This window comes from Staurois parvus, unplaced genomic scaffold (assembly GCF_062004578.1).
Source record: "Staurois parvus isolate SC_StPar_1 unplaced genomic scaffold, SC_StPar_1.0 ptg000625l, whole genome shotgun sequence".
NCBI lineage: Eukaryota > Metazoa > Chordata > Amphibia > Anura > Ranidae > Staurois > Staurois parvus.
In genome coordinates, this window is record NW_028318421.1 from 760021 (window position 1) to 783325 (window position 23305).

General features: G+C 41.4%; 1 protein-coding gene across 2 annotated transcripts in view; it reads left to right on the forward strand.

Moving 5' to 3' along the window:
• Positions 1-23305, forward strand: part of SH3RF3 (SH3 domain containing ring finger 3) — a 565551-nt gene that overhangs the window by 347265 nt on the left and 194981 nt on the right. For both annotated transcript variants that reach the window (XM_089693335.1, XM_089693336.1), the window contains exon 3: positions 16038-16133. In XM_089693335.1, the coding sequence (XP_089549461.1) occupies positions 16038-16133 (96 nt within the window). The remainder of the gene's footprint in view (positions 1-16037; positions 16134-23305) is intronic.

Here is a 23305-nt window from a genome sequence, read left to right on the forward strand (position 1 = left end):
AGAAGAAGGAGGGGGGGAGGAAGGGGGGGGGACAGGAGAGCACACACATTGAGAAGGGAGAATACATAGAAAATATCAGTGAGAGCTAAGGAGTACACACGCAACACCCAACTTACAGTTGGATAGGGAAGGGCCTAACCAGACCAGGGGCGGACTGACCATTTGAAAACTCAGGCACTGCCCAAGGGCCTGGGGTCAGTAGGGGGCCCCATGAGATGCCCCTGGTACCTTTTTCATAGGCTTTTTTGAGTTTGGGCAAGGACACAGGGGCCCCATGGTCCCCTATTGCCCGAGGGCCCCACGAGTTGTCAGTCCGCCCCAAAACTAGACCCATTCGATTGGGACAGCCACGGCTGCTAAGCCTTATCATATTTCCAGGGACAACCTTGATTAATATATGTCAGCTTGTAGAGGGGCAGATAAGTGTTAATCATGGTTTCCCATGAGGCCATGTCTGGGGATGTAGTAGATGTCCATTTTCAAATGATTTCCTTCTTAGCGTAGAATAAAAGGTAAGAAATCAATAATTTACTGTGAAGAAGGCCAAATCTGGAGTTTTAGGGATCGAAAGCTGAAGTCTAAGATTGATAAGATCAAAAATTTCTGACCAAAAACCATTAACCCTAGGACATCCCCAAAACATATGAAAATATGAGTCCAAATGAATCTGGCAATGAGGGCAATTTGGGCCCCTGTCCCAATACATTTTGTGTAGTTTCATAAGGGTAAAGTATATGCGATGAAGGAATTTAGTCTGGATTAGTTTATCCCTAAAGGAGACCACTAGTTTAGGGCATTGTTCAAGACAGTCATCCCAATCTTCTTTATCCAGGGAAGGAATATCCCTGTTCCAGAGGTCCCATAACCTTTCAATTTTGGGAGAGTCAGTAATTAGCAAGGCCCTGTATAGAGCAGACAGTGGCTTATCAAGAGATAAAAGGTCTTCCACAGGATCCATCCGGAGGAGGGACTGGGTAGGAAACTGAGATCTGGCAGCATGACTTAATTGAACTGAAAAAACATCCAGCCTGGCAACTGAAACGAGTGAGAGAGCTGAGAGAAGGTCAACAAGGTGTCTGCAGGCATAATATCATGAAGAGTCTGCACCTCGTATCATGCCCATAGCTGGGAATCAGGGACAGAACGAAAGTGAGGTAGGTTGGGGTTACCCTAGATAGGCTGAGCAGGGGACCAACATGGTTTGCGTAGAAACCAATATCTAGCCACCATCCAGACCTTCAAACTTGCCCTGGTCAGACCTAGCACAGCATTGTATGCTCTAGCTCCTCTATAGACCAAGCTATTTAAGTCCATCAAGGAACCCAGACAGGAAGCCTCTATGCACACTGTGACATTAGAATGGGAACTCTCCAACCACCAAAACACTGTCACTAAAACCGCCGCCCAGTAATATACTTGGAAGTTGGGTAAGGCTAAGCCTCACAACTGTGTAGGAAGGTATAAGGTAGACCTGGCCAGGCAGTGGAGGGCGCCATTCCATATGAAGGAACTCACACATCACTCTATATCCCAAAAGAAAGAGGTTAGGATCCATACCGGGCAGTTATGGTAAATTTAGGCAGGATTATCATTTTGATAATGTTTATACATCCCAAAAGATTGAGGGGGATCCCAGCGAATGAAGCACATCATTCTTTAAGTAGCAATAGGAGGGGAATAAGGTTGCATGTAAAGTATTGGGATACATCTCTGGTCACTTGAACCCCTAGGTATCAAAACTCAGTCATCCACCGCAACGGGGAGGAGTTAGCCAAGGCCAGTGCCTGATCATTGAGGGGAAATAGGACAGATTTGGACCAATTAATGAGAATGCCAGAGTAGGTGCCAAAATTGTAAAAAATCTCCAGAGCTTTTTCAGCATCCTGGGAGGCCACTATTCAAAAGCCACTAGTGTCATGTTTCAGAGACAGGCTTAGAAAGAGGCGTCTTATATTGATGTCAGTGCCCGTGCCCGACATGAAACCAGTTTGATCCACTTGAAGGAGATCAGAAATAAATGTAGACAGCCGAGAATCAAATATTTTGGCAAGAACCTTGGCATCTACATTCAGTAGAGATAGGCCTTTAGGAGGCACATTCTTGAGGGTCCTTACCCGGCTTAGGCACCAACACAATAATTGCCTCCTCCATAGATGCAGGAAGGGACTCCAAGGAAGCAAAATCCGAAAAAAGAGCAGTTAATCTAGGGGTTAAAAGTTCAACATACTGAGAGTAGAATTCGGTATGCAAACCATCTGCACCAGGAGAATTTCCACTCTGCAACCCACCAATGGCCTCCTGAACCTCCTCTAATGAGATATCTGACTCCAACTTAGTCTTAATGGAGTCATCTAACCTAAGGAAGGGGATTGTATTCTAAGAAATCCCGCAGCTCAGAGGGGCAAAAACGAGCCGTAGAAAAAATTCCAAGAACCGGTTGTTAATCTGGTAAGGGGCCATCAACAGGGAGCCCGCTGCATCCCAAACACTCGCTATATGTGTGAAAGCCATCTGTCCCTTAGCCAATCAAGCCAGTAGCTGACCATTTTTATTCCCATACTCAATCACTCTTTGTGTGAAATGTAATAATGATTTTTTAGTTTGCTCAATTCTGTAGATTGAAAGCTCTCTCAACGCTCTCTGCCAGGTCAAACACCTGTCCCTATCAGGGGATTCTATATATGCTTCTTCACATTTGCCAGCCTCCTCCTCTAGACCATCCAGTGAACAAACCACCTCCATCTGAATTTTAGAAATATGGGAGATATATTCTGCCCTGATCCAGGATTTGAAGGCATTGCACAGCACTTTAGGATCAGCCACATCATCATTAACTACCCAATAGTTACATATGGCTTTCATGAGTGGTTCTTATATCCTATAGCCCATGTGTCCTATGTGTCCATAGCCCAGCACTTGGAGAGGCCCCACAACCTTAGGCCCGAAGCTTTAGATATGGAAATGGTTAGGGAGAGAGGAGCATTGTCAGAGATCTCTCTGGATAAATATTGAACCTCCTGCACCCATTGAAGGGCCCCAGGTGATGCATATACTAGGTCTATACAAGACAGAGCTCTGTGGAAAGTCGAATGACATGTACCGGTATATTCCTTACTAGAGGGATAGAAATGACGCCATACATCTGTCGGTACAAATGTGGCAGCCCATTGTGAAAGATCATTGGAGGAAAGCGCCATGGAGTGGATCCTGTCCAGGTCCTGAGAAGGGAGCATGTTGAAATCCCCAAAGAGGAAGACCTCAGAAGTATCATAACCCACCAATAAGTGCATCACATCATATAAAACCTGTACATTAACAAGGGGATGGAGGTATATACCCACAAGTACTAGGCATTTACCATATATAAGAGCATAAAGGATCACATATCTCACCCCTGGGTCTGTGCACATGTCTTGTTCAATAATTTTTTTATTTGTTTTTCCATTTTTGTTTCCAGTAAAGAAAAAAATATAAACACATACAAGGTATAGTTAGCTATATTACAGAGCATGATGAATTTGACTTTAACAAATTCATCATCAACAGGAAAATATTTGAACTAAGTAGTAACAACTACAGTAAGGCAACTTACACACTGCTTTGCTGAAAAATCACATATGCATTTTTGACATGTTTTTGCTGCGGTGTGTTGGGTTTTTGATGCGGTTTATATTCATTTCAATGGAGAGATGTGTTTTTGGTGCATTTTTTAACTTGAACAAACATGCACCAAAAATGCAGCAAGCAAATTTTTTTCACCGCAACTGAAGCACAACGGACCAGTGTGAAGAGTGCCATAGAATTTAAAGGGATGTAGTTTTCTTCCGCTTTTCTTAAGTGCAGAACAAATCAAAAGTAGTTCAGCGTGAAAGCAGCCTAATGCAACTGTCCAAAGAATAAAAGAGTCATCAAACTAAGGCTGCTTTCACACTAATCCGTTTTCCTTCCGCTTTTGCGTTAAAAAAATAAGAAGAAAAATGTATGACTTTGTATTCCTATGAAACTCTTCACACTGATCTGTTTGGTACATTTTAAAAAAAATCCTAATTGCTGCATCTTTATTGCAGCTTTAGTACAGTAAAAAAACGCACCAAAAATGCATTTCTCCATTGTAATCAATGAAAGACGTGGCAAAAACACACCTGGGTTGCATCTTTGGTGTGGTTTTTGAGTCACATGTCCTGAAAAAAATGCACCACAAATGTGGTAAAAAAGGCACCCCATTGCACAAGTACAAGCAAAGTAGACTGCAATGCACCCTTTTGCAGCGCGCCCAAACCAAAATGCTGCAGATATGTTTTTCTCCTGTAAGGGCTTGTTCACACTTGACTGTTTTACCAACTCTTGCCAAACGCCCTTATAGCGTTTGGCAAGCGTTGGTCCGGCGTTTGCGGAGCGTTTTTTAACGCTCGGCAAACGCTCCGCAAAGGCCGCATGCGCGGTTCAGCAGCAGTTGCTAGGCATTTGCGGAGCATTAAAAACGTCCTACAAATGCCTATAATGAAGTTTGAATGGTGTTACCGCTCCGCAAACACCCCGCAAATGCGTCGCAACTGCACTGCAAATGCCGGCCAGGCGTCTGCGGAGCGGCACCATAGACTAGAATACGAGGCTTCAATGCCTCCTGACTCGACCAGAGGCATCCGTTTTGCTGCGCCGCGATGCGACGCTAACGCTCCCGTTAGAACAGCTCCATGTGCTGCAATGTGCAGAATTGTCCGAGGCGTTTGGGAAGCGGTAAAAACGCTTCCCAAACACCTTTCTGCACACAACGCTAGTGTGAACGTAGCCTTATTGTGGCTTGGCCGCCCATTTTAAATGAATCAACTATGCTAAATCTAAGCATATTATCATTTGAAATAACACAGGGGTGGACAATCATTTTTTGCCAAGTGGCCAAATGAGAAACTAGGTCTGTTGTGGAGGATAAAACTTCATTCTGGTCAATGTTAATTTTGCACCAGGAAAGGTTCATAAATATGTAGAAAACAAACACCCAGCAGTAGGAATAATAGATACTGCTGCTCATGAAGTAGGTCTCTTTCAAATGGGCAGTTGGGGGTGCCCACCCAAACTGTAAAATAACAGCCAAATGGGGCTGTCCACATATTGTGGCCACAGCATTTTTTAACTTGAGCTACAGCTTGTAAGTGGCACAGCTTGTCAAACTTATGAAACATGAAAAAAACACTCGCTATTTGAGTTCAAAAGGGCCACGCAGCAATACACATGATTGCAGAGTGCAGTGTAATATGGTAGGGTTAAATCAGGTGGTGAGGAGGCGACATAACACTGTCAGCCTGTCATATGCCCTGTGACTGGAAGGAGAGCGCGGTCTCTTGAAGACGTCATTCATGACGAAACTAGTAGGGCTTGTTGGATGCTGACGTTTGTGGAGAAAATTAAGTCACGAGCGCTGTAGTGAGTGTACGGGGAACAGGAGACTGTTATACCATTTGCTGTTTTATGCTGTTATACTGGTGTCGGTGAAGACACCCTTTTTGTGAGTGTAAATCTTTATTAAATTGTTGGATACTTTTATAAAAAAACTGGCTGCACCATGATTTTCTCTTTCATTCCCAAACATGACCTCGGTGGAGAGATATAAAAAGAGAGAGTGATATAATGCTCCTGGAACCATTATATTGAGTGGTGGATACCTACCTTATGGATGATTGTGTAGCTATTGATCATCACACCTGAGAAGTTGATTCATTGCATCTGCTCCCAGAGCAAAAAGTGTTTTTGGCTGATCTAGAGATTGATCAGCATGGAGCTCTGGTAAGTTACCCAACTTTACTTTTGGTGGTGGATTTTGGCACAATTTCTTTGAGAGCACCTGAATTTGAAAAGGATTTGTTTGGACATTTTGAAGACATTCAGAGTTGGACATTTTTTTTATATTCACAAATTTAATTATTTAAATTACTTATGCACTAAAAAATAGTTTTGCACATAATTTTGATATTTTTTGATATTAATTGAGAATAGATATATATATCTTTTGCACTAATGTTTCTACACTAAATTAGGAATAGTTTGTGGTTTTAGCGCATTCCTTTATTTAAGACTTTAATCATCATGTCATGACAATCGATATAACCATTCCACAGAGATCCCAGAATATCCCGAACCCCCACCTCCCAAAAAAAAAAAAAGAAAAAGGAAAACCCACTGCACCTTTCCATCTCCCCCTTCTTGGGCCTATGTGTAAGCAACTGTATCCGCTGCTTACATATAATAACCATCTCCTAGATTGTAAGCTCGAAAGAGCAGGGCCCTCGAACCCCTCGTGTATCGCACTGTCTCTGTCTTGTCTCATGTCTTGTCCCCCTGCCTTTGTACAGCGCTGAGCAAACCCTTTGGCGCTATATAAATACTGTATAATAATATTAATAATAATAATATCCTGGTCAATTCTCTGTTACCATGTATGCCCTTCATATCTAATCATCTACTTGATTTCTTAAACTCCACCCATTTCCCTCAGATAGCATTATGTTTCTCTAAGGAATCCTCTCCTATGTACATCATCTCTTCAATAGAACGTGTCTGATCAATTTTTAAAACCCTTTCTTTCAGACTCTGTATTTTTTGTGTTTTCCAGAACCTAGAAATCAGGATTTTGGCTTTGGTTTAATAAATGCAATACTAAAGATATCCTATTGTGTTATCGGCTTCTCTGTGTTATGAAACAAACATCTCCAAGGCTCATCCACAATATGTTTTTTTGTTATTTCATATATTGCCCTGGCAATCTCTTCTCAGAAGGCCTGTATGTTTGGGCATTCCCACCACAGATGCGCGAAGGTTCCTAGCAAATTGCATCCCATCCAACAGAAGGGAGATACTCCCTCCACAAACCTTCGCATCCTCAGCAGGGTCAGATACCATCTGACAAAAAGCTTAAAACACATTTCTGTTGTCTTAGCATCAATTGATGAGAAGCATGCTAATTTTAAAATCTTCCTCCTCTGACGTTCATTTAGTTGGACCCCCAGGTCCTGCTCCCATTTCCCCAGGTAGGGCGGAAACATAGGTTCCGTTTCTTTCACCAGTTCCTTAGAAACTTTAGAAATTCTGTGTTGGATACTAGAGGGAGAGCTAAACAACTTCTCTATTGACCTTATCTTATATTTTCCCCTTAGCCGTTGTGGCCGTGTCTGTGCAAAATGTTGTATTTGTGCATATTTCTATTCATCTAGTGGTCTACTGCCCCATATTTGCTTTAATTCAAACAAGTGCATAATCTCCTTTCATCACATCCTGTAACTGTATCATATTCTTTCTAGACCATCTAACAAAATACAAATAAGCTTCTTCCCCAGGTTTAAAATAATTTGTGTCTAATAATGAAATCAAAGGTGAACTGTGTTCCCAATGATAATGCCTACAAAGGCCATCCCATATTCTGAAAACATATCTAGTCAGTGGGTTCGTGCTATTCAATAAGTCTCGGTACAACTGTGGAATCTGGACCATTTTCCGTAAATCTACCATACTATATCCCTACCCAGCTTTTACCTTCATTGCTGTGAATCCAGTCAAATATTTGTGTAATCAATCAAAATTAATTTTAATTCATCATCAAAATGTCAGTGCCAGAGGAAACATCTACATGTCATTAGCATCTGATATGATGTGTAATGACATTCCAACATATCTTGTTACACTTTCATAGTATCCATAGCCAAAACTCTTTATTTTAATTCTGAACAGAGTAAAAAGGGGTAGAACTTCTAGAAGATTTGCTGTATAAGGAAATAATGAAGCTGGAAAATGAAATCCAATACCTAGCATAAACAGTTTTACAGATTGCTATCAATAGGAATTCTATTCAGAGCACAGCAACTAATGAGAAAACATAAAATCAAACACCTTTATTCTCATATATACTTACTTAGGACAAATGACCACACACAATAAAAAAAAGCCTTTAGACTCTTGGACCTCAACGAGTTATAGAAAGGGGAGAAACCATAAGGGTTACTACACTTTTGTGGGAAAAAATAGAAAAAAAATAAAATAATAATATAGCATATACACTTGGTAAACAAGCCATTGTAATTGAATGTTAATAAAAATAACCTTTCTTTTTCCATCTGCAGCATTGTCTGTAAAATTTAATGCAACATGGCAACATGGAAGCGTTTTGTACACATTTCATGTACAGATCACAGGTTGCTCCAAACATCTTGGAGAACTAACCACAGATCTTCTGTGGATGTAGGCTGCCTCATATCCTTCTGTCTCTTCATGTAGTCTCAGACAGACTCGATGTTAAGATCAGGGCTCTTTGGGGGCCAAACCTTACTTCTAGGACTCCTTGTTCTTCTTTGCACTGAAGATAGTTCATAATGCCATTGGCTGTATGTTTGGGGTCTTTGTCCCGCTGTAGAATAATTTTGGGGTCAATCACACACCTCTCTGATGGTATGGCATGATGGATCAGTTTCTGCCTGTTTTTCTCAGCTTTGAGGACACTATTGATCCTCACCACATCTCAACTCCATTTACAGAAATGCAGCCCCAGACTTGCAAGGGATCTCCACAATGCTTCACTGTTGCCTGCAGACATTCGTTATTGTACCGATCTCCAGCAATTCAGCAAACAATCTGCCTCTTGATACGGCCAAATATTTCAAAATTTGAATCATCCCTGCAAGCACCTGCTGCCATTCTTCTGCACCCTAGTTCTTATGTTTTCCAGCACAGGACGTGGAAACAAGGCTAAGAAACTCAACTATGCTTGGAATACAAACCCTTTTGATAGCAAATAGTGTAGATTCAGCCCTCTATTTGTCCTTCCATTGTCACTGGTGAAAAGAGGCAAAGAGTGGTGGAAATTCCAAAATGTATTTGGTTGTCACTAGGCAGTAGTTGAGGGGAAATCTTTCAATAGAGACAAGGTTCCAGTGAGGGTATTTCCTTTCACTTTAGAGAGATTTCCTATTATGTCCCATTTTGTCTTTGGGATAACATGTTCCCTAACAGGCAAAAACCATACAATCTTTCGAACCACATCCTGCTTTATATGAAACTAAAGAAAACAAATTGATTATAAATACACTTTTATAATATTCAGTAGCTCTACACTATATGGCAAATAGGTAGCAATAAAAAAATATAATAAGTAAACTTTGCAAGGTTTACAGCCCAGGTTGACCTGCCTGTTACATTGTATATATTAGCATACCCCCGGTGTTCAGTGGAATAACAAATGTGGGTATGTTGTGTATATTGCAGTGAATCATATTTCGCTAGACTCGGCCTTCTGTCATTCTGGTCCTTTCAGACATCTCACTAGTATTATTTGATCAGCAGTGGTAGAATCTCGCTATGACATCTGTATATCATTTCTGACATGATAGATTTATCGTGTACCAAGAAGGGAAAATAATGTAAGAAATCTAGAGGAGTACATTACTTTTAAAGTAGGTCACTTGCAGAGAGACCAGAAATCCCACTGAGGAAAGAGCTCCAAGTGAAAAACAGAAAAGATATTGAAAAATAGTAGAAGCAGCCTCAGAGCTGCAGTGTATAAAAGGCGTCCATCCTCAGTCTGCCAGGCAGTCCTCTGCCTTTGATTACCGAGCAGTGGGTGGCTATTGAATGTTATTTCCTAAACTACAAGCAAAGTGGGTTAATATGGAGCTTGTCATGTCACTCTCATCGCTCCATACAGTGAGATGAAAAGAGACCTTCTCCTGTGACCTCACACACTGCAGCTCAACTCTATTGTGCACCGCTGAGCGCTGGCATGTGTGCTGGTGGAGCACGTTCGGCAAACTTACTTTAGTTATAGCTATTCCCGGAGACACTTTTGTCATTTAGGCTTTAGAAATCTTTATTGTTGGGGAGATTAATCATAGTTCCTTCTTTTTTCTTTTATATTACTATATAAAGTGGCACAGCGGTGAGAGCAAAGGGTGCTTTTGGGAAGAGCATTGCCATTTTTACACGATCATTTTGTTTTGCCCTCTGGGCGTACAATGTATATCCTCAAATAGAAGCTATTAGTGGCAGATTTTATTCTGTAAACATACCGAGAAGGGAGAGCATGAGGGATTGCCAGACTAACAGCTGCTGAATGATGCTGCTGGGTTCTTGGTTACACCCCTGTCATGTTAATTCAATCATTATGAAATATGGCATGTAAATGTTTATTTTCTCAACCCTTGCCAAGGGACTGCTTTATGCAACATACATTAACTAGGAGAATATTGATGGAAAAAGAGAATAGCTGTATAGTTTTAAAATGTGTGAGAGAAGTTTAGTAAACCCATTGCTGTTAAATCTGAGCCAAAGCCATGGCAGAATAATTTAATCTGATTAATATATGCAGTACAACGTAAACTTTTATTGTAACTTTAAACCATAGCTCTTTTTTATAAATGCTGAGATATAGGATATTTTCTGTATTCACCTAATATTTAAACAGAATAAAGAAAAAAGCATGTATTTGTTTTATTTGCATTACTATTAGGGGTCTGAACAGCAGAGTAGCAAAGTACTGTATATGCATATACTGTACAACGAGTGTAAGCTAAAGTATTCACAGTTTTGCTATGGATTTATTTATGGTTCATTCATCTAGATGGCTTTTTTCTTCTCCCTTCTGTTCTACAAAAATGCAAGCGAATGAATATGGAATCACAATACTGGTTACTGAGGTTAAAACAATTCTCAGCTGCTGCACAGATTTATAGTCAATCGAATGTATAAATCACTTCTGACTGTCTGCAATTCCTGTTCACAGTTCAAACAGCCAACCTTGTATCATAGAATGGAATTTGGTTCAATAATAGATGGGAATGGGTTGATTTACTAAAGGCAAATAGGCTGTTCACTTTGCAAGAAACTAATTGAGAATTTAGCAATTTTCATCACATTTACTAAGCTAAGGGAAAATTTCCTTGCATAGTGAACACCCTGTTTGTCATTAGTAAATCAACTGAAAATACTTGGGATTGATTTATGTATGCACATATACATACTTTGGCCCCATGTAGATGTATAATTACAATTTATACCCAGAAAGAATCTTCCATCATGCTTGAGGTGCTTGTAGCCTTATTAGTGCACTTGCAACTGAAATAATTGAGTATTGTCTGGGATACTTTTTTATTTGCACTAACATTCAGCTTTTCAGGACAATCTTTAAGGGTTTACCCCTTTCTTCAAAGTTCAAGCAGTGCTAATACACAAAGTTTTAGCAGAATGTTAGTGAGACTGCTAAAACTTTGTGTATTAGTACTGCTTGGATCTTGAAGGGGGTACACCTTGAAAGCTTGTCCTGAAAATGTGGATGCTAGTGTAAATTAAAAAAGTATCACAGACAGTACTTGATTGTACCCATAAAGAAGGTTTTTAAAACATGTATACACATTCATAGCATCATTTTGGTCAATCAGATCTCCTTTAAATGTATATTTAAAAAAATAAAAAGCATTTAAGTCATTACTCCAGGTCCAGTATACCCAATCATCCACTCTCTCAGATATACCAAATTTTGCTACAAGATTCCTGCCTGAGCCTGCCCCCGTTCCTTACCAAGTAGGAACAAGGACTAAATATACTGGCAGATAAACTGGAGTGGGGCAAAATATTTGCGATATCAAACAAACTTTCGATTATTCTCAAGAAGACAATTATCAGATTCTTTCTTGCTGATATCGCTGTCCTTTTTTTTTTTCTTTCTCTCTCCTCCCTTCTTTCTTCTTTCTCTTTTCTTGATATCCTTTTATCCGTTGGTTGTCCACTTTTTTAACCCACCATTTAACAACAATACCCTAGGTGTGGAGGTGGTTTTACTACTGGACACCAACATATGGATTCTCTACCTTTTATATATTATACATGGGAACCCAATTATTTCCTGTCTGCCTAGTTTAAATTATTGCACCCAGTGTGTATTTTTTTAGATCCTGCAATGAGGATCGTTGCCTTTGTTCTTTCTTTTATATGCTTTGACCAAAACGATGTGGCTCTTACTGGCCTTAATGTATATCACTTATATATCCCCCATCTCCTCAAGCCAAACCTCACCCTACAATCTAGGACTTGCACAAACTGGAACTTGTAGCTTGACTACAACCATGATACTACACCCCTGCCCCCGCGCTGGGCACCATGGATCCCCTGGGGCCAGTACTACCCTTGTCCACAACTTATCTAACTGATCTCAACCCATCCTGAACCTAAGCACGAGAACTCTAGCTGCAGGAAGATGCAACATCGAGATACTCTACTGCACGCTAGACTATCTACAATCAAGCACCCTGAGAAACTTTCCACCACACTTGACCGCCACTCCATATAGCTTCCTAAAATGCCTCCTTTACTCCTCCTTATACTCCTCTCCTCCGTTCCCAAAATCTCTTTTCTATATCCCTCTGCTCCTCCCAAACAACTGTACATCGCACCTTCACTGCTTACATCTCCCTACTACGGCTCTCACCACCTCCTCCTGATACTCCACTCTCCCACTGACCCGAACGCCATCACTGGTAGACATACGCGCTCTTTTACATCCCGCTCCCATGCCACCTTTCTCACCCTTCTTCTTCTCCTAACCGCTGGGACATTCCCCCTAACCCTGGTCCTCCACCACCTCGCCCACACACAAGGCACCCTCTTACTTCCACGAACTGCCGCAACCCCTTCAATCTAATACCTGTCCTTTTGCTCCCCATAACCACCTTCCCGTTTTCATGTGCACTCTTGAACGCCCGATCGGTTTGCAACAAACTCACCGCTATACATGACCTCTTTGTCTCCCGCTCCCTTAACCTCCTAGCGATCACCGAAACGATCCAAGCTACTGACTCTACCTCCCCTGCGGCACTCTCCTATGGAGGTCTTATCTGGACCCACTCACCCAGACCCAGCGGCCGAAAAGGTGGTGGGGTTGGTATGCTCCTGTCACTGCAGAGCACTTTCCAAGTCCTCCCAAACCCTCCCTCTCTATCCTTCTCCTCCTTCGAGGCCCACTGCATCCGGCTATTCTCTCCAATCTCTCTGAGGATTGCAGTAATCTATCGGCCTCCTGGACATGTGTCCCGCTTTCTCGACGACTTCTCCGCCTGGCTACCCTTCTTTCTCTCCTCCGAGCTACCCACCATCATCCTTGGAGACTTCAACATCCCTATCAACATCAATAAGCCGGCCACATCCCAACTCCTTCACTTAACCTCTTCTTTTGCATTCGCACAGTGTATACAGTCCACCACCCACTCCGACGGGAACACCCTGGACCTTGTCTTCTCTCATCTCTGCACTCCCCACAACCTCACAAACACCCCCTTTCCTCTCTCTAATCACAACCTCATTACCTTCTCCATCTCCTCGTCCTCAAACACCTATCCCCCCAAACATCAAACTATCACCAGCAGAAACCTCCGCAACTTGAACCCTGCCCCTTTCCACTCTGCAGCTGACCAACTTTACTACAGTATCCTTCCCCTGTCCTGCCCTGACCTGGCCACTACTGTTTATAACAACTCGCTATCAGCCGCTCTAGACTCGCTAGCACCCCCAACAATGTGAAGCATCAGACCCCGACTGCTACAACCCTGGCAGACTGACCATACCAAAAATCTCAAACGATGCAGTCGTGCGCTGGAGCGACTATGGCGCAAAACCAGATCCCAACAAGCGTTCACCCGATATAAATCTGCCTTCCTAACCTACACTTCCTCCCTTCACGCTGCCAAGCAAGCCTACTTTGTTACCCTCATTAATACCTTCTCCTCCAGTCCTCGCCGGCTCTTCTCTACTTTTAACTCTCTACTCTCTCTGCCCCCACCTCCACCCAGTACCTCACTCACCGCCCACGAGATTGCTAACCACTTCAAAAACAAGATCGACGCAATTGGTAGGGACATCGCCACTGTTCAGACTTCTACCCCACCTAGCATCCCTCACACTAAAACCCCCTCAACACTCCACTCCTTGGACCTCGCCACTGCTCAGACTTCCACCCCACCTAGCATTCCTCACACTAAAACCCCCTCTACACTCCACTCCTTCAACCTCGCTACTACTGAAGAGGTCACTAAGGTCTTCTCTGAAGCCCGCCTAACCACCTGCCCCCTTGACCCTGTCCCCACACAACTCCTACGATCACCCTCTTCCTCCATCCTACGCTCCCTCACTCACATCTTTAATCTTTCCCTCTCTACTGGCACATTCCCCTCCCCCCTAAAGCACGCACACATCACTCCCATCCTTAAAAAACCCTCCCTGGATCCCACCGACCTGAACAACCTTAGACCCATCTCCCTGCTGCCATTTACATCCAAACTCCTAGAGCGCTTATTCTATATTCGCCTGAGTTCCCACCTCACCGACAACAACCTCCTTGATCCCCTATGGTCTGGCTTCCGCCCCCTACACTCCACCGAAACTGCCCTACTCAAACTCACCAACGAACTGCTAACCACCAAAACTAATGGCCACTATTCAGTGCTCCTAGTCCTCGACCTCTCTGTGGCTTTCGACACGGTTGACCACCCCCTCCTCCTCAAAAAACTACACTCTCTTGGCCTCAGAGACTCCACTCTCTCCTGGCTCTCTTCTTATCTATCACAGCGCTCCTTCAGTGTTACCTATAATGCTGCCACCTCCTCTTCACTCCCCCTCTCTGTTGGGGTCCCTCAAGGTTCTGTCCTCGGGCCCCTTCTCTTCTCCATCTACACCTCCTCCCTTGGCCAATTGATACATTCTCACGGCTTTAACTACCATCTCTATGCCCACGAGATGCAAATCTATCTCTCTACCCCTCACCTCACCCCTTCAGTCTCCGCCCGTATCACAAGCCTATTGAGCGACATATTGAATTGGATGTCACTCCACTTTCTCAAACTAAATCTTTCCAAAACTGAGCTCCTAGTTTTCCCCCCAGCCCGCACCCCCCCCGACTTCCCCATCAAGACCAACAACACCACCATCAGTCCCACCCCTCAAGCCAGAGTACTAGGTGTCATCCTCGACTCCAATCTGTCCTTCCAGCCCCAGGTCCAATCGCTGACAAACTCATGTAGACCTCACCTCTGCAACATCTCCAAAATACGTCTGTTCCTAACCCTGGAAACCAATAAGCAACTCATTCACTCCCTTATTATATCACGACTTGACTACTGTAACTCCCTCCTCATCGGCTTACCTCACCGCAGGCTATCCCCGCTTCAGTCTATCTTGAATGCTGCGGCCAGACTCATCCACCTTACTGACCGCTCCGTATCTGCCACCCCCTCTGCCAATCCCTCCACTGGCTCCCGATTGCCCAACGGATAAAATTCAAACTGCTAACATTGAGGTATAAAGATGTTCATAATACTGCCCCAAAACTATATCACGGATCTGGTATCCAAATACTATCCAAAACATACTCTCCGCTCCTCACAAGACCTCCTACTCTCTAGTTACCTGGTCTCCTCCTCCCATTCTCGTCACCAGGACTTCTCCAGGGCTTCCCCATCCTCTGTAACTCCCTACCCCAATCCATCAGACTATCACCTACTCTGCTTACCTTTAGGTGCACTCTGAAAACCTACCTCTTCAGGGAAGCCTACCCCGCCCTCAGCTAATTGCTGAACTCCTCCATTCTTCCTACCACTCCATCCCCCCACAGCTATTTCCTCTGGTATCACTATTACCTCCCTCCTAGATTGTAAGCTCCAAGGAGCAGGGCCCTCGAACCCCTCATGTATTGAATCGTAGTGTTACTGTACTGTCTTGTGTACTGTCTCCCATTATAATGTACAGCGCCGAGCAAACTGTTGGCGCTATATAAATCCTGTATAATAATAATAATAATAATAATAATAATAATAATAGTAATAATATATATCAGGGTCTGTATATGTTTGTCTCTTTGACCATGTTTGTACTTTATGGTCAGTCATGAACATTTTTCGTTTGTACCTTAATATTTGGACAACTTAATAAAATGAGATTCAACATTAAAAAAATTAAAAGACTATAGATTCTCTTTAAGGGATCCCTACAATTTTATTTTTTCTAATATTTTCTAGGATGAAATTCTGACTGTGATTAGACGTGTTGATGATAACTGGGCAGAAGGAATGCTGGGAGACAAGATTGGAATTTTTCCCATTCTGTATGTAGAGGTAAGAGAATCACTGTTATTATGTCCCTCTGGTTTGGGGAAAAATGAAATCGATCTGAACAAGAATGCTTATTCTTACATCAAAAAAGTTGGACACCAGTGTTGAATGAGAGTATCACATTTTGAGCATTATATGGAGCTAGAGTAAAATGAATGCCGCTTTTAGTCTTTATAATTTTTCATTACTCATTAAAAACATCTCAGGGTCATTTGTTCCATAAGGCAGTTTGAGAACTTCACATCAAGCAGAAACAGATTAGGACATTTAAGAGTTTCACTCTCTGCATTCTGTTTCCTAACTTTCTTCTCCATTGCCTTGCTGTTTTGACCAGTGGCTGTGTGCTTAAGTACTGAATGCAAGGAGAAGTGCTGTGACACATATCACTTGCACTTCTTCATACCATCAGTGTGCTGTGTCTGCAAAAGCTAGGTGTTCTTCCTGTCCTATTTGATTTGGAATTGTTGTCAGCTGCATACATTGAGGCTGTCAGGACTGCCGGTGACTGTAACAACAGCACAGGGGTGCTATGGATGGTATAAACAGAAAAGACCTCTTAGCTTCATACAAAATAAAGTGATCATTCTTGAATCTCCTAAGAAATTCCATCCTTTATTGATTTCAGACCAAATAATTACAGTATGTAAAAGTATATATGACAATCAAACTCAATTTATGGGGTCACCTTGCTGCCTGACAGATGAATCTGTATACTGCTACGATTGCATGTCATCTCTTAAATCAGACAGCATACTTTAAGCATACTGTGTGAGAGGGAGCATACATGTTTTTCTTCTTCTGCAGTATACATAATCGTCCTAACCAAGCTTGAACAACAAATAGTCTTGTTTTAGTTATTTACTTGTGTTTTAGCACTTTTTATGCTCTTGAAATGCGCACGATCCAAGATACACGTACCTGATGTTGCAAGCTCCATGAAGATATCCCTAGGATATATTGGCTTAGCATATTATTAGATAAAATGTATCATACTGTTTTTCAAAAAATGGTAGAGGAGAAGAAAATGATTTGCTTCTCATGGCTTTTCTATCAGGATAGTCATGCAAAAATATGTTCAAAATTTACAAAAAAATTAAAAAGGCTAATGAGGAGTGCATTCATTTAATAGATCATTGCAGTAATTCATGCTTAAGTTATATTGAAATCGTCACAACATAGTTATTAGACAAAAGTATTATTGTTGCAGCAGCATACTGATTTCATAATTAACTCCCTATCTTTATTCATTACTTTTCTGGCCCAAGATCTCTGTACTGTTAGATCCTACCATAAGACTGGTAGCTCTTGGCGCATAAATGCCTCAGCCGCTAGACTAGGCAGTGTGTTTCTGCAGGGATTCATTTAATTGTAAGTATTAGGTTAGGGGTGTACTGTTAAGTTAGGTTTGTCTTACAGTAGGCAAGTCAAGTATATCAGTGGGGCAAAAATTAATGGAATTCTTCAAGGGGCTACAATATGTGTACTGAGAGCCACACCTACTTAATCCCATGAAAAATACTTCTGTAAATATCACTATATTGGGAATCAAATTTACTACTATAAAGGGGCTTTAAAACATGTAATGAAGTACAGAGCTCTGAAACTCCACAAACATGGAGTGAAAGGAATAAATAGAAAACAAAAAAGCATTTTGACATGCCTGTGTTATGGTTAGCAATAAGGGTTTATGATTAGGTCAAGGCATGTCATAAGAATAAAATGTTGGAGTTAAGTTAAATCTTAAGGATTTTTAAGCATTAAAGGGTTATCCAGCTCTGAGTGTTGAGGGGGCTAAAGAAGGGTTGAAGCTGGTGGAATTATTTTTCGTTAAAGGTGAGCATGTACTTTAAAGCAGTTGCAAACCTCAGACATGAAAAATGAACACATCCCACTATAGTATGCACTTACCTGAATCCAAAGCACTGAGTCTAGTTCCTCTATAATCTTTTCTCTCTCTGCTATCTGCATGATGCACTCCTAATAGATTAAGCCTCCTGGGAGATGGCCTGCCCCCAGCTCCAGCACACACAGCAGATGACTCATACCCTCAGCTCTGTATGTTCTCTGAGCTTGTGAAGAAGGTGTGTGTCACTTTCCTCCAATCAGCTCTCAGATTACACTCATCTCTGTGCTCTAGCTCTGCATTGTATGTGAAGTCAAATCCCTGCCCTCTGCTTTCTGATTCTGAGAAAAATCCTTTTATCTGCGTGTTGTAGAAGGCTGTATGGGACAGTTGGCTACAGATAAACAGGTATAATGTTTGTAGGAAGATTTGTTTCATCTCTGTGTATCACCTGGGTCTAGTCACTTCACTGGGTATCTGTAAGTATTTACAATCCCATTAACTGTTGGGGGAAATGTTAAAATAAAAGTTAGACTGTCACAAGGTAGGTTCACTAAAACTGAGCATATGATGAAAAAAATTGAATAAGTGGAGATTACCTTCACTGAATAGATCCAGAGATGAAGGCAGCTGAAGCATTATGCAGTTCTCAACTTTTCCTGTAAAAATCAACATTGTAGCCACAGCCTGCCCTGCTTCTTAAGCCTGTCAGTGAATGGCTCACGAGGTGGTGGAATGCGATATAGCTTAATTTTTGTAGGCAATGCCTGGACATTAAAAGCTTGTATCTATCTCTGCATCTACTGATTTTATGTGTGTTTTTTCTTCATATGCTCAGTTTCAAATGTTCAGCTGTGTGACCGTGCCATTTGAATGGTCCATTTTAAGGAATATGTTAAATGTAAGAGTTTTTTTATTATGGAGAATTTGAGACAAAACCTATTCTTTAGTTTTGGATAGAGTGTAGAGGGATTAGGCACCTGTCAGGTTTGTATTGCCATCTGTGCCCCTGTTAGGAAGGTTCACCCTATTTGTCATTTCTACTGTTATCATTGAAAGTGAAAGTAAAAGAAAATCCAAAATTTTGAGTTGTCCCCAGAACAGTAATAAATGGGACATCTTCCAATGGGGATACTTTGTTGGGATTTCATCTCACTGTTTTTGCTATGGGACAGGAAGTGGGGGAAATCATCCCAATGGGACATAGATGGAGAAATAATTGGCAGTGGTTATAACCCTTCCTTATACTGTTTAAACTGAAAAAAGTCTGAAGTTCTACTTTAAGAACAGACTGTTTTATTCTTTTTTTGGTGTTAAACCCCTAATCTGAGGAGTACTCTAAAACAAATTATGAACAACACCCATATATTATTAAAAAATTGTGGAAGGCAAATGAGAATAGAATAGAAAACGTATGCCTACTAACCACATCCCTAAAGTATTTATTTTAATGAAAACATTTGTCTGACCAGAGAATGATTTTCTTCCATAAATTTAATATTCCCCCTTTCCTAGTTATAGAGACACTTTCACCTGGCCATTCTGTGACACTGCAAGTAGCAGTGCCTCATGATAGCTTACCCGCCAGAAAATTAGACTTACTAGTCCATGCTTTCTCAGGAGTCTGTTCTGAGGAGGGATGAGGTGTGGGGTCACTGCTACCATGAGTTGGCGGCATACACTGCATGTTCACGATTCCTAGACCCAGAAAATTAATGCACAACTTCACTAGTAGCCAAAATGCACTGCCTAGACTTTGAATTAGGTCACTATGTGGCCTTAGAACTAGAAGGGCCAATAAGGAGGCTTTTGGATAAGTAAGTAGAAATGAATGGATTTCCAGCAGCCATACTGACAATGCGCTTTAGCCAGGGGCGGACTGACAATTTGGAAACTCTGGCACTGCCCGAGGGCCCGGGGTCAGTAGGGGGCCCCATGAGATGCCCCTGGTACCTTTTTAATAGGCTTTTTTGAGTTTGGGCAAGGACACAGGGGCCCCGTGATCCCCTATTGCCTGGGGGCCACATGAGTTTTCAGTCCGCCCCTGGCTATAGCTGTAATAGGGAAAGTATATGGAGTGCTGCTGATAAAGTGCACAAGTAGAGATTAGTGGAAGGCTTGTAGACACTGGCAGTTCTGTTAAAGTAGATGTAAGTGCTTACAAAACGTCCAGTAGGTAACTTAATGCTTGTGTGTCTAGGAGAATTGGATGGGTGGAGGAAGGGAAGGCTTGTACCTTTGCTCATCTTTTGTTACAGTTTAATACTGCTGAAGTACTTCGGCCCCTTTACAGCCTGCCTTTGCCCACTTGCATTACAGTGAAAACAGACTGCATGTGTTTTTCCTGATATTTCCTGACTGTAACTGGCTTTTCACAAGCTTTTTTTTATAAGTATAAGCTCCATGAAAAAGAAAGATCCACTCTATTACTCTAGCCTCCCACTACCAAAATCAAATGGCCTGCAAAGGTGATTCAAAATGAAGCTTTTGCTAAAAAAGAGAAAAAATACTTATCAAGTAAGAACACACCCCTGGGCGCCTGCTACAGGCATGCAGTGCATTTTCACAGGTTTTTGTTCATCCGACTTTACCAGGAGGCAGCATTGAGGCATTCTGACATCACCCACGCCTTATGGAAGTTTTGGATGCCGAGGAACTTCTCTTTTTTTAGCAACAGCTTTATCCTAAGTCACTGTTTCAGATGATTTGGCTTGGGGGGGGGGGAACTTTAGAGTTGAAGCTTATATTAGATTTTAGTGGTTGGGTTTACATCTACTTCAACAAACACTAAATTTTCTTATGTGTCATGTCTATGTGCATAGATCTGTATACCCAAAATTTATGTGTACCCTTTCGCGACGACATCTCACGACCCTTTAAGAGCTTTTAGATGCCGGGAGGCATTCAGGTCACAGTGCCCACATGATTGGAACGTGCCCGATGGTACGTATGCATCAGTAGCTTACTGATAACCCCTAGCTATAGTGCTGAGAGCATGCAGGGAGGGCACTCTCAGCACGGTAAGTGGTCTATATATGGCTGCATATATGAGGCTGCTCGGCGTTAGGTCCCACCCGCCAAGCGCGTACGGCCAGCACCGAGCAGTTAAAGATCAATATATGACCACAGCATCTTGTTGATAGCGAGCTCTTCAGTAGTGTACACTTTAGCTACTATGTTTCCTATTAGTTGGGGACTTTGCCCTTTTTTTAGATCATACATTTTAGTTTGGGGTGATTAGAAGACATCAGGCAGTTGTTGCTGACAACCTGTTCAGGAGCTGGCTTTTTTTTTAGAATTTCATTGCATCATTAAGAAAACAAAATGTAAAGTCACTGTGCATCCAAAACACTGCACACCCTCACCAGGTGCACCACACTCCCCTGCTCTATCCCTATATACCATGAAAGCATTTGGTCTTTTCGCATTTAATGCGTATAATGTATATAAATGTAATTATTTATCAGTAACATCTGCAGTGGGTGATTGGCAGTGATCTAAGTCTGATTTATTTTAATACAACTCAGCTTCCCATCATAATTTCTACCTGCTGCAATGAAGGCCTACTTTGACATTCCACATTCAGCAGGACAGGCTTGGTACCTAGTAGTCATGGATATTATCAATTGGAAACATTGTAGATACAGCCTTTTTAAATTTTACTTGTAAGGCTGTCCCTGCCCTGGTCAACACATTTGCCCTCCTCCACGTAACACTCTTCAGGTCTGGTGATTGGCCTTCCAAGTCCAAGCAGTGTCACATGGGAGATTTTACATGTTTCCCCATACAAAGACAACTCATTATTTTACAGCTACAGAGCAGGGTGGTGGTGAGGTAGAGCAGATTAGTGAACATATGTTGCTGGAGGACTATCTGGAAACACTGCTATGAGTTTGCAAAGTGACAGTGTTCCTTTAAATGTATAATTTCTTTGTATGTCTGTTTATTGGTCAGTATTAAACTTATTAGCAATATTTCTACATATCTACATATGTAAAATATGTAGGCAGGGATTCTCACTTTCCCGAACTGTATTTTACAGTATTTACCTTCATAATGAAAATACTTCTCCAGTGAGTTATAGAGGGCTCATATGTTAATGTTGTAGCTTACAGTAATTCTAAATAAGACAGCACCATACGTTCGTTATATATACTTTTATTTATTACACATCTCTGCTGCAAATATTTTAAATTGTTTAATAATGTAAATACATTTATATAATAGGTGATTTGTATATCCATACCCCTAAGAAAATAGTTAACTTAAGTGTATATTTTTTTTTTTATAGAAAATATTACAAATTATTTGGAAAATATATTTTAAATAAGCCTTTGGATTTTTATAAATTACATTTCATTCCCTGTCTAAAAATTTTTAAAGGTTTATTGAACGTCACATACACCCTTTACAGGTTTCTATGTGTTGGCACTTACAAATTAAAACTAAAATTATTGATTATAAAATCGATGACTGCTGCTCATCTACACCTAATTACTGACATTTAGAAAGAATATGAAAAGTATTTTATTGAGTCTTAAACTCTTGCAGAACTTAAATGATTATGCAATCTTTACAAAGTAATGACTTAGCAGTACTCAGTTACTCTTTGAAAAATAGTTACCAGCCTATTTCCATTAATAATTGTATATACAAATTTGTGGTGTTCCAACAATAGTAATGCATTTTCCATTTTACAATATAGCTGTTGTAAAATCCATTCTCTTTGGGGGTAATTATAATAAAATATATAATAAAAAAAATTAAAATTAAAGGGTAGACTGTGATGCGCCGCCTGGCACCCCACCTGGGAGCTTCCATCAGAGAGCTCCTTCCTCGCCGCTGGAACACAAAAACAAGGTAATATAGCTGGGCATTGCACCCAAGAACTAGACAACACTAGTTTAGGTGCAAACTTTATTGAAAAGTTACACAGAATTTATGCCACACAAAATCAAATAAGATCTTGATCAAATTATCCTAAACAATGCAAACTGTAAATGGTAAAATCATCAGTACATCTAAAGGTACATCTAATGAACAGCTGGCAGCTTACAATATCTTAATTAAACTGTGATCTAATTACCAGCCAGGGAACCCACCCCAGACATTCCGGCAACCACAACCCTGGATACACAAAGTGCACTACACATGCTGTCTTTCAGGTGTTTGGCTTTCACATGTGTAATATGTCCACTAGAAAAGTCATCATAAGGAAAAACTCATACAATGTTCCAGAAGTCTGAAAAAAGTGGAATTAATTTATCTTCATAGATTTCTTGAGGGAGATTGTTGATACATATTTCTGTCTCAAGTGGAGGAGCTTTTCCAA